General features: G+C 44.5%; 1 protein-coding gene across 1 annotated transcript in view; it reads left to right on the top strand.

Moving 5' to 3' along the window:
* Positions 1-13,087, top strand: part of ebf1a (EBF transcription factor 1a) — a 392,441-nt gene that overhangs the window by 295,332 nt on the left and 84,022 nt on the right. Inside the window, exon 11 of the mRNA XM_048603786.1 lies at positions 8,105-8,134. Within this exon, the coding sequence (XP_048459743.1) occupies positions 8,105-8,134 (30 nt within the window). The remainder of the gene's footprint in view (positions 1-8,104; positions 8,135-13,087) is intronic.

The following is a 13,087-nucleotide window of genomic DNA, read 5'->3' as shown; positions in this document are numbered from 1 at the left end:
CCCCCCTCCCCCCCCCTCTCTCTCTCTTTCCCCCCCCCCCCTCCAACCCCCCCCCCCCCCCCCCCCCCGGGCCTCACCCCCTTGCTCACTCCGTCCCTTCCTCCCTCTCTGTCTCTTTCCCTCTCACTGTCTGGAGCAGTTCCTGCCCAGGAACTGGACGGCCTTGGACTGGCCCTTCAGCTTCAAGAACGTGCCCATTGGCGGCAAGCTCACACACTGGCGAGAAACCCCCCAGGGGAGATCAGAGAGTGACCAACTCTCCCACAGTGTGGGCTTCCCATCCGTGTGTGAGCCTGACAGTGTGGTTCTGAAGGCAACGGGGAAAGTCCCATCACAAGGTGAATTTGACATTTTTGAGGGGACGGCGAATGTTTTAAAATGGAGATAAAGAGCTTACAGTAATGCAGCATTGTCGCGCTCTGAGGACATTCCAAGATACTCCACAACCAATGATGTGTTTTGAAAGTGTGATTATCACCATAACATCGAAGACACGGTGATCAGTTTATGCACAGTAAGACGTCACAAACATCGATGAGGTAAATGATCACCAAATGCTCTGTTTTGGTGAAGGTGGAAGATGCTGGAACTACTTAGCAGGCTTGGCAGCACATGCAGAGGGAGTTAAAGATGTAGCTCGATGTCCTTTCACCAGAACTGGGAAAAGATGGAGATTTTAAACATCCGTGACATTGTCCAGCTTTGCAGAAGGTCACCAACGTGAACTCTTGTATTTTCTTTTCTTTCCACAGATGTTGCTGGACCTGCTGGACGTTTCCAGCATTTTCTGTTTTCTTTCCAAATCTTAGATTTCCAGCCTCTGCAGCATTTTACTTCTTGTTTTGCATTGTTGGATGTAGAAGGAAATTGAGCAGGACACTGCCGCTCTACTTTCAATAATACCCTGGGACCTTTCATATCCCCTCAATAGGCAGATGCCACTTTAAAATCTCATCTGAAAAATGGCACCTCTGACAAATCAGCACTTTCTCATGAACCCACTGCAGTGCCAGACTAGATAGGCTGTAATGAGACTCAAACCTAAAACCTCATTTAACCTCAACTTGCAGAGAAAGTGACTGTTTTGGTAGTGGCAGAGAGAGGACAGCTAGCATGTCTATGCAGCGTCCTGTTTTGATGAGGTGCTGATTCATAATGTGGCACTTTTACTGTGCAGTCACATATGAGTGACACGAACATACCCAGATGACAAAGATGCTGTTTGACTCAAACATTCAGAAATGAGCAGAATTGGCAGAAAATGACTGGTCCAACCCGGTTAGTAATCTCAAAACCCAAAAAGTAAAAGGGGAATTAGATTGTTGACTCAGAGAGAAGAATATTAATCAAAGACTTGTCTTTAGAAAGACACATATTTAGTGTCTTTCATGACCACTCGGCATCTCAGAAATCTTCCACTTGACCCGAAACGTTAACTCTGATTTCTGTCCACAGATGCTGCCAGACCTGCTGAGTTTTTCCAGCAATTTCTGTTTTTGGTTTTGATTTACAGCAACTGCAGTTCTTTTGGATTTTAGGTCAGAAATCTTTAAAGCTGAAAAGGTACTTTTGAAGTGTAGTCGCCATTGTAACACAGGAAATGCAGCAGCCAATTTGCACATGGCGAGGTGAGAATGGTGACTCTATAGAACACTTTTCACCGTATTTTGTAAGAAAATACACGTGACAATAAATCAAATCAAAAGGTAATAACTGATTAATTACTTTCTTTTAATAAAAGCAAAATACTGCCGATGCTGAAAATCTGAAAAGTGATGGAGAAGCTCAGCAGGCCTGGCAGTATCTGTGGAGATAGAGTTAATGTTTTGTGTCCGATATGACTCTTCAGAACTGAAGAAGGACTCCAAAGTTAACATTTTTGTGACATTGTTGAGGGATAAGTATTGACTAGTATACTGGAGAGAATCCCCTTGTTCTTCATTAAAACAGTACCGTGGAATCTCTGACAACAAGGTGCAGGGCTGGATGAACACAGCAGGTCAAGCAGCATCATAGGAGCAGAGAGGCTGACGTTTCGGGCCTAGACCCTTCATCAGAAAAGGGGGAGGGGAAGGGGGTTCTGAAATAAATAGGGAGAGAGTGGGAGGCGGATAGAAGATGGATAGAGGAGAGGATAGGTGGAGAGGAAACACCTGAGAGGGCCTTGTTAAACATCTTTTCTGAAAATTACATCACGCCCTCGGTACTGAAAGGACATGGCAGTGCAGCACATTACAGTATACAATAAAAACAAAGAACTGCGGATGCAGGAAATCTGCAACAGAACAACAGAAATTGCTGGAGAAAATCACATCATCTGTTGAGATAAAGCACAGTTAACGTTTGAGGTCCAGTGACCCTTCTTCGGTACTGTTCAGATGCTGCCAGATTGCTGAGTTTCTCCTGCAATGTCTGTTTTTGTTCCAATAAAGTATACAACAGGCTCAATGATTTTTAGCTCAAGCCCTGTTGGGGGATGTGAACCCATAACCTTTGACTTCAAAGGCAGGAGTGCTATCCACTGGACCACAGTGACATGGTAAAGGGTGCAGGAAGCAAGTTTAGATGAGGTGGGGAAGGGGAGAAAGTGCAGCTTTTCCCATGTGGCTTGTTCAAGTGCCAATGACTCAATGATATGTACCATCCAGTGTAGTGCTAGGCACACAGACCGAGAAACTGTGACTCCATTCCTGGTCTACACTGTACTGGTCTCAGTTGCCTTGGGTTTGGAGGCTGTAAGGAAACCAGTGTAGATTCCCAGCTCCGTTTTACTGTCCAGCATCTGAGATTGGGTGAGCTGATCAGCTTTGATAGTTCCCCCCTCATTCTAAACTAATCTGGATCATTTAGTTTCACGAGGAAAGGTCATCTGGGAGAAGAATTGCAGCTCAGAAGCCCAGCAGGGGTCATTATCTTGGAAAAGAAGGAAATTCAAGTGAGAAACAATTTTTGTGAAGGCATTTTAACAATCAGTGCTCTTTTAAGTGTATATTCCCCTTTAAGAGTAGTTTCTTTTAATATAAACAAATTTACCTCATTGATTCCTGTGGGAGAGACTTCTGTTAATTGTGTAATGATAAGGGCAATGCTTGTTTTGAGTGTACTTTTTTTCCATGCGCAATTAAGCGGCAGATTAATGGGCCAGTTCTCACCTGTTATTGTCCCCCTCTGCAGGTCAGGTTAGAACCTCATTACTCATAGACTACTGCAATCTCTCGACTACAAATTGCATGCATGTGCTTGTTAGAGGTCCCTAAACTCTGCTATTGTTGCAAATGCTAAACAGCATTTTTCTAAATTAGTGGCTTACATACGCTTGTTTAAAAAAAATCCTAAGAATTCCTGTGTTATTATCGTAATGTAAAGCAGCATTTAAAGTATAAATCATTGTATGCATACGCTTGTTAAAATGTTCTAATCAGTGTCATTATCATGGCTTTTGAGATGTTTCCTCTTAGGGACTAAGTGATATGGTGGTTTATTATGCTGTCCTTTCACCCCTGGTATCTGGGATAGAATCCTATTTCACACTGATGACATGAAAAGACTCGCTTTCTCCAGGCTCTACAGTTACCATTTTAGATTACTGATTGAGCAGACACAGAAGCCATTTGGCCCATCATCTGCATCTAGACAGACTCACCCCAAGTTCTCAACACTAATCTGGCTCAGAATACTTCTGAGACTGGACAAAGATGTCCAGATCAAAAGCGAAGAAAGTAGGGAATCATAATTTCAGTTCTGATAGTGAACATTTATTTATTAGCTAGAAATGGCTTGCACCTTTTGTGAACAGACAATCTCTGAAAACGATTCAGACAATCGATGGAAATAGTATTTGCAGTGTAATTCCTCACATGACAATGAACAGCTACCCTTTTTTTCAAACAAGTGATGCTTATTGAGGAATGAATGTTCGTCAAGCCATTGAGAAGAATTTCCCTACTCTTCCTTCCAATACTACATGGGAGGCTCAGCTGAGAGTCTCACCTAACAGGTATTCTACCCACTGAAAGTGCAACACTACTGTGTTAGCTTAGGCTTTGGACTCTGGACTATGACTTGAACTCTCAAATCAGGAAATAACTGGGCAGTGATTTTACGCAGAAATCATTCGAAAAGGAGAGTAATTGGTCCATTGATCCCTTTTCGTCGTTCTGTTATGTTTCAGTTGGTCTTCGTTTTTCCACATTGGGTCCATATCTTTTAGCATCCTGACCTACTAGATTGGTACTTTACCTTCAAACAACATGCTTAAATCTCAATTGTTGAATCATTCCCCAAACTCCCTGCTGTTTGGGAGCTTCCTTTGCGCATATTGGCTCTTCTGTTTCCTACATGAACGTATGAATCGGGTGTGGGAGTAGGCCATTCAGCCCCTTGACCTTGCCCCACCTCGCAATAAGGTCGCACCCGATTGAATTGTAGACTCAAATCCATGTTTGGCACCTGCCTGCCCCGATAACCTTTCAACTCCCACCCCACCCTTGCTTTAAAAAAAAAACTTGTGTTGAAAATATTCAAGGTCTCTGTTTCTACCATCCTTTCAGGAAGTGGGTTCCGAGGACTCCTGACCCTCAGTGAGGAGAGCATTCATCTAACCTGTGTTTTAAACCCTGACCACAAGTCCCAGATGCTCTCAGGAGATCCTGTCAAGATCCCACAGGTTCTTATAAATTACAATCAAGTCAACACTTAATCTTCTAAATTCCAGCAGATACAAGCCTAGCCTGTCTAACCATTCCTCCTAAGACAACCACTCCAGGTATTATCCTCATAATTGCCTCCAACACTGTGCACAGTACAAAGGTACTTCGTTGACTGTGAAGCACTTCCTAAAGTTAGTAAAAGGCGCTATATAAATGCGTGCCTTTCCTTCCTTTAATCCCATCATATCATCAAACAGTCCCCTTTTGAAAGGTACGATTAGTTCCCCCAAGGCTCCGGGTCTTGCCAGAGGTGAGAGTTCCACTGCCCCAGAAGGGGCTTCCAGCCATCACTCTGAACTCTAATTTTAACGCCAAACGTTCGTGTCTTTTTTGAATCTGGACGAAAGGGCCATGAACTCCATCAGTCTGCCTGAGATTAGTCAACACGGTATCAACCAGGGTACAAACTGGGACCTTCCTGGTTTCCTGCCCCAAGTGGGGGGAGACCCCTGTGCTGCAATTTTTAAATCTCTGAAAATGCCAACCTCTTCCTTCTCGCAGTTTGAAAGCAGAATTTCCTGGTATATATTTGTATTTACATATATATGTATAAAAAAAGAGAGAACCTGACACATTCTTTGAATGGCCCAGGACTTCCCCATCAGTTCTACAAACAATCTAAGGCTCTTGGGGTGTTTCAAGAGCCGCAGTTTTAATGGGGAGTTGGTGGTGGGAAAGGAAAGGTGACGAGGTGATAAGGCTTGTAAATGTATTCTTTGTGGAGAGTGCGGTCAGTGGATTCTCGACGGGGAAATTGCGAGGCAGGATGTGTATGACATGCCAGAGTGTGTGGCCTTAATCCCAGGGGAGGAGACTTGAGCATCGAGAGACTAAAACTGGCTTCTTTCGCTAAAGAGATTCCACCTGCACATCCACGATAACAAAGCAAACATTAACTTCTACAATCGCTGAAGATAATTTTATCAGCCTGTTAACTAATTGATAGCCTCTCGCTCTTACCTGCTGTTATGTGACCAGATTCATCCATTCGCAGTTGACTGTCAAATTGTTGACACAGAAGGCCTCTCTATTACATGCTTTTAAATTGGGCATTCCGGAGTCTGTGAGCAGATCCCAGGCGATCCACAAGCTTTCACCCACCTGTCACCGGATCTCGGCTTTAAGGGACCTATTGAACCGCCGGGTGTTGGACTATTTGGCAATAGAGGGGTGCGATTCTCCTGGAAGGGCATCGGTATTTCCAGGAGATCCTGGGGAATGTAGTGTAGGACATCTCTGGAAGAGTCTGACCATTTACGAACATGGGGGATCACCTGGAATTGTAATATTTCCAAAATGTTTCTGGCATTGTGCCTGCAATGCGGGGCGTTTATAGAGGTGTCATTGTGTTTTCCAGGTCTCCGCAGAGATTTGTTGATTTTTTGGGGGATCCTGGGTGCTGATGAATATTTGCAGAGGATGCCTGGAATTTCCTACTATTTTCTGTTGTTTCATACGGGCGAGTGACAATATTTTCAGTGTAGGGCAGTATTTGCAGGGAGTCTTTGGATTTAGAATCCCTACAGTGCTGAAAGAGGCCATTTGGCCCATTGAGTCAGAACCAACCCTCCAAGGAGCGTCTCACCTTGACCCCTGCTCAATCGCTGCAACCCCCACTTTATCCATGGCTAATCCACCTCACCTATGCATCTTTGGACTGTGGGAGAAAACTGGAGCGCCTGGAGGAAACCCACACAGACACTGGGAGAATGTGCAAACTCTACATGGCCACCTAAGGTTTGAATCAAACCTGGGTCCCTGGTGCAGTGAAGTAACAGTACTAACCACTGAGCTACCGATCCACTCAATGTTAGTATTTGTAATGGATCTGTGCACCCAGGTGCAATTCTCCATAACACCAGAAGATGTAGGATAGAATCTTTTATCCTTTCTTTGTTGCTATCTTCACTCAATATTTGACTGGGGACCAAAGTCCTATGACTCCTATGATTAATTGGCCAGCTGATACTTAATGTCCTGACTCACCTACAAGGAATCCTTGACTTTAGGATGTTAGGGAAGATATCATAAGGTGCTGGCATCTGGGCACTTCTTCATTTCTAGGATTTAATGCCATGCTGGACACCATATTTACTAGTATTGGGTGGCCTTTGCCATTCCTGCCAATCGTAAATGAGAGCTATTACATAGAAGAGACAAATATTCGCCAATATTGCAGTAAAGAGGCTGCGATGCTGCCTCTTCAGCGTCAGTCAGGACAGGAGTCACCAGTCACAGCATGTTGGGTTCTGCATTCCCAGGCTACTACAGAAGGGAATTTGAGCCCAGATTCTCACTCCTAACTGTCGATCCGTGAGCCCTGCTGGAAAGTGCGGCTGTGAGAGCATCATCAAGTTAGAGATCAAACTCAACAGTGCAGGCAGTCACTTTGAGCAGAATGGATGAGGTATGGCCGCTTGGCTGCGATACCAAAGGGGTTCAGACCGTAAGACGCAGGAGCAGTATGGGCCATTCAGCCATTCAACCTATCAAGTCTGCTCCACTATTTAATGAGATCACGGCTCACCTGATCAAAGAATCCCGACTGTGGAAGCAGGCCATTTGCCCATCGAGTCTACACCAACCCTCTGAGGAGCATCCCATCCAGACTCAATCCCCTCGCCTATCCTTGTAACCTTTAATTTCCCATGGCTAATCCACCTTGCCTACACATCCCTGGACAAGAATGGGCAAAAACTTAACCTGCATATCATTTTAGTGTGGGAGGAAACCGGCGCTCCCGGAGGAAACCCACACAGACACGGGGAGAATGTGCAAACTCCACACAGACAGTCTCTTGAGAGCAGAATTGAATCTGGGTTCCGAGGCAGCAGCGCTAACCACGGAGTCACTGTGCCACTATCATCCTCAACTCCACTCTCCTGCCTTTCCCCCATTACCATTGATTCCTTTAGTGTGCAAAAATCTGTCTGACTTAGGCTTGAATAATCTTGTAAGACCAGAAGATGTAGGAACAGAAATCGACTATTCAGTCTTCTGGACAGTAATTCCCTCATGTGAAGAATGGTCCTTTGGAACTGTATTAGTTCCCCGAGGAGAGCAGGAAAGAAATATGGAAGGGAAAAATACAGGGATTTGATAGCATCCGACATAGTTAGAAGGGAGAGTGAGTAATGGGGAAATGCATTTGTCTGAATCTGCAGCCTGCCTGACTGATAGGTTGGGAATATAGTACTGTGGAGGTGGTGAGAGTCACAAGGTTAAAATTCCCCATCTGGTCTCAGAGTTATCCTTGGATCAGAACTGTGTTTACTTTGGAGGCCTATGTACGATTAGCGGGAGAAATTAGAGAAGGCTGGCGTGGAATGATACATGCCATTATAGGAAAAGGAACAGGGAGAGCGAGAGAGAAACATAAGAAAGGAAACCATAAGCCACAGTAGTTTACATTTTTCAAAGGGCCTGTATCAAGTTGGAGGAGTGCTTTTTTTTATCGACTCACTGGTGATCAGGCCCTCCAATCTTGGAATTAATCATTGTTTTGGGTAATTAGCAAGTGTTGGGTTCTCCTGGAGCTGCTGCTCATTAGTGAGACTCTTGTCCCGAGGGAAGGGTGGCCTGGGAAAAGCTCACAGGCCTCTCCTTTGTGCCCTTCCCTTTTTCCCCTCACTAGTCAGGGAGTTAATAAAGCAAAACACAGCGAGGAGATCAATCATTCAAATCCTTCCAAAGGAGAAAATACTGACCCCAGCCAAGCAGATAACAGCCAGAGTCAACACCTCAATTCATCATTTCAGCAGAAGCACGGCCTAGGATTCGGCTGTGCCACCGACTACTCAGAGGGTTTCCCCGGGTAGGAGTTGAGACATGCGGAGTAGTGTCTGCTGGGCTCAGGGTGGTTTACCTGAGGGGGAAAGGATGGTGGCTGAGTGTTATGGATACAGGCTTCAGTTGCCAGGCACTGCTGGTTCAGCTGGCCACAGTGAGGTGGCAGTGGGAACAGAATGTCCTCCGATCCTCCTGCCGCTCAGCAGCACCCGCTGTGGGTATTCACGATGAGGTGGGCACACAGTCCCGCAAACTTCTCGGCCACTAGTGTGAGTTAATCGTTGATGAGATAGATGGAAATGGCATGCAGGGCTTTGGGGAAAAGGCAGGAAATTGGCACCAGGGGATAGAACCGGTACAGACCAAGTGGCCTCATTTGCTGTAGCAATTCTGTGATGCTCATTTCCCTGTTACTCACTCTCCCTTCTATGTCGGATGGAATCAAGTCCCTGTATTTTTCCCTTTCATATTTCTTTCCTGCTCTCCTCAGGGAACTAATACAGTTCCGAAGGACCATTCTTCATGTAAGGGGGTTACTTTCCAGAAGATTGAATAGCCTCTTTCTGTGATGCCTGCAATTGGAGGATGTCAGCGTGTTACCTGAGGAACTGCCACCCAAACCCCATTGAGGGGCAATTGCCTGGAAAGCGAAGGAGAGATAGGAATATATTCACCCTCACTTTTAGTCAGAACTGTTCAGAACAGACTTTTCTGAACCACTTCCAGCTAAGGGTTTCTGATTTATTGGTCCCATTCCAATGCCCAAATTACTTTTTTTTTGCTGAAGCCACAGCTGAGCTTGTGCATGTAGATTTTTAATCCTGTATTCAGTAGGTATATTAGGCTGACATAAATGAAGTCAACCCACTGGGATGTGCAGTCAAAATCAGACAGACCAATTCATGTACTTTTACTTGCATCCTATTCATCATTACTAGATGAAAAGCCACGAGGAACTGACTGGGAAGTAATCAAGTTCTTCCATATTCACGTGCACAAAAAAAAATTCAGCTCAATGGATTCTAGTCAACACACCATCACTGGGGGGAGGTGAAGGGAAGATGGATTCTAAGCTCTACACACAGTATGCTAATGTATGCAATAAACTGTTGGCTGTTAAATTTTGAATCATGATTTTCACCAAATCAATCCAGACTTAGCTGTCTGGGTTTTGGCTTTCCATAAATTTGAAGGACACTGTCCGAAAGGCCAATTTAAATGTTTTTGTTTTGCTAACAATCCACTCTTCTTTCGGCTGCCCGCCCGAGATTGCCTTTAACCACAGCCGCACCTCACACTCTCTGAATGCTCCAACATTTTGCAAATGGCCGTTTGAGGGCCTGGTGTTCGCTATTGGTTGAAATAACATGCTCGTGTTAAATAGTTCGGCATTTGAGGCAGTGGTTCCAGCAATGCCTTTCTTTCCCTCAGTGTGGGTGAGGTGTTCATGCGAGTGAACAAAATTCTTTCCTTTCCACCCTTGGTCAAAGGTTAGACAGAGCAGGGCCAACATGTAGGGGAACGCTGTCCTCTATTCTGCCTGTGGATTCCGGCCCCAGCCGCAGTGAAGTGCCCTCACTATATCATTGCAGCATCATTTTTGCCCCCTTTTCCACACACCAGCCATTCTGCGGTAACCCTAAATGGCGGTCCAAATTACCATCAAATCAGGGGCACTTGGCAGTAGTTGACCTGAACTTGCACTGGCTTAAAGCAGCCTTAAACTAACATCAAACAAGAAGCTAAAAAGCAAGTTTCTTCAGTGTCACTGGGCCAAAATCTTGGAACTCCCTCCTGATGACATTGTGGGTACACCTACAATGCACTGACTAAAGCGGTTCAAGAAGGCAGCTCACCACCACCGTCTCAAGGGCGACTAGGGACGGGCAATAAATTTTGGCCCAGCAAATGATGCCCATGTTCCCACGAATGAACTAATAAAGGCTGGATAAAGCTTTTCGCCCCTGAGATTCGTAGCCAAGTGATGGTTGGATCACAAGAAGGAAGAGTGACCAGGATGAAACTTTAAGTTGGATTTATCAGTAGATATGGGGTTGTGGGGGTGGGAGGGATGGTGATGGGGGGGCTATGGTTGGCTGCCAGGTGAGGGAGGGGCCAGTTTAGGGCTACTCCAAGTGAGTGGATGTTCCATCACTGCCAAAGGAAAGTCAGATTTGGAGGGAAGGTCATGTTGGTGTGCCAGACTTCATATGGGCTTGTATCATGGCTGTTAGCTGGGACAGCCAGTATGGAGATGGGGTGGAAGGAGGAAGCCAAGCAAGTATACCCTTGAGGACCATTGCAGACCTTATAAATGAAGGGGACAGTGGCATAGTGGTCATGTTATTGAACTAGCAATTCTGTGGGCATGAGTTCAAATCCTATCATAGCTACTGATGGAATTTAAATTCAATATATCTGGAATATAACATTAGTTGTGACAATGGTGACTAATTAATGCCAAATCTCATCGACTGTTGTAAAACCCCCTTGATTCGCTAAGTTCCTTTTAGTGAAGGAAATCTGTTGTCCTTACCTGGTCTGGCCTACATGTGAATCCAGACCCACAATAATGTGGTTGACTCTTAACTGCCCTCTGTAGTGGCCTAGCAAGCCACTCATTTAAAGGTCAGTTAGGGGTGGAAAACAAATGCTAGCCTTGTTTGATACGCTTGTGTTCCAAGAAAAAAGTAAATAAAGATATTATATTGCATTTGAGAGGCCCATCTACAATATAGAGTCAGGCAGGTTGCAAACTGGTTGTTTGTTGCAAAGACAAACTTGTTTGAGGCATCTTAATTATATTGAACATTCACTGGGGTGATGTGGGGGGTTTGCTTTGACATTAGACTCTGGGTTAATCTGTCAGATTTTTCAGTTATACAACACAGCAAGGTACTGAACAACCTGAATTTCAGTACTCTCATAAAAGTCTTCGTGACGTCTTTAAAAAAAGAGGGAGGAGAGAAAACTCCAGCTAGGCCTTATTTGTCCTGTCGGAATACACAGTTAAAACTAATCACAAAATTTATGGAGAAATTGATAAAAAAAGGTTGTAAAATATTGATCGGGGGAAAATAACACAACTCATCTATAATAAGAAGAAAAATGAAGCAATAATTCAAGCCTTATCGATCAGGCTTGCCTCTTTGTGTATTGATCCAGTGCTTTAGTATATGAGATCGCACTGAGATTGGATCAGAGCAAAACAGCTAGCTACTATGGAGCCTCTTTATATTTCCAGATTCCATCAGTTATTTTATAGCAGTGTCCAGTGCAGAAAATAAAGCAGTGCCAATATGTTTACCATTTGTGACGTGCACAGTCTCCAAACATATGGTAATGATAAATAATAATAAAAAGGCTCAAATTCTCAGCGGGCCTTGGCGAATGTTTGCACTTGTGGGGAGGACTTTATTCTGTAGCTGCCCTGAGGCCAGTGTTGCTTCCTTGCTGGTCATTATCTTGAAATATGAGCTGGAGGCAGCTGACAGTGTTCTTAGTGGATCAGTGTTCATGAAATTTCTATGAGCATTGATCCGTGTGATTGCGTTGCCCTTCTGTGGATCCTTGAAATTGTAATTTCTGTAAAGTTTGACTGTTTTTTCACCCCCACCCACCGACCCGTTGATAAACTATGGTCAATTGATGCTCGCAGTCAATATAGTACATAGCTTGTGCTGCGCACTCACTCCACAGCTACTGAATCTTCCCATAAGCCAATGTCCCGCTAATAGTTAGTAAACTAACTTCACATTAAAGGAATGGCTAAGAACCACCTCTGATGGCTTTGCTGCTAAATAGTCTTCCTTACCCTGCGAGGGTGTTGTAGTGGTAAGGTCGACTTGATTAATAACCCAGTAGCCCCAGGGTAATGTCCTGGGATGTGTGGGTTCAAATCCCGCCATGGCACCTGGTGAAAATTTGATTTTTTTTCAATAAAACTCGGAATTAAAAGCTAGCCTACTGGTAAACATTGTTGAATGTGGTAGAAGCCCATCTGGTTCATTCTGTGCCCCTTTTCATAGATTTATACAGTGCAGAAAAGGCCCTTCGGCCCATTAAGTCTGCACCGACATAACCACCACTAAAAGTGTGTTAATGCCAATTTCCTGCACTTGTACCATATCCTTCAAATGTTATCATGTTTGAAGTACTCATCCAAATTTTTTTTTAAAGGTTGTAGGGTTTCCAGCCTTCACTACCTTCCAGGCAGTTCATTCCAGATTCTCATCACCTACTGAGTGAAAAGGTTTCTATATGGATTTTAGCAAAGCTTTTGACAGCGTCCCATGCAGGAGACTGATTGAGAAGGTTAAAGCGCGTGGAATTGAAGGAAATTTGGTGAGATGGATCAGAAACTGGCTTCATAATAGGACACAAAGGGAAGTGGTAGAAGGCTGTTCAAGTGACTGGATGCCGGTGTCCAGCAGTGTACCACAAGGATCAGTACTGGGGCCCTTATTGTTTGTTATGTACATAATTGATACAGATGAAAATGTGGATACAAATGAAAATTCCGTTTTAGGGAAGGAGGTACAACTTGACAGGATTCACACAACGAGATATCAGGACAGGTGAGAGGCAGA

Source organism: Rhincodon typus, chromosome 12 (genome assembly GCF_021869965.1).
Source record: "Rhincodon typus isolate 14 chromosome 12, sRhiTyp1.1, whole genome shotgun sequence".
NCBI classification, from domain to species: domain Eukaryota; kingdom Metazoa; phylum Chordata; class Chondrichthyes; order Orectolobiformes; family Rhincodontidae; genus Rhincodon; species Rhincodon typus.
The sequence above is the reverse complement of the archived record's forward strand: the minus strand, read 5'-3'. Positions and strand labels throughout refer to the sequence as shown.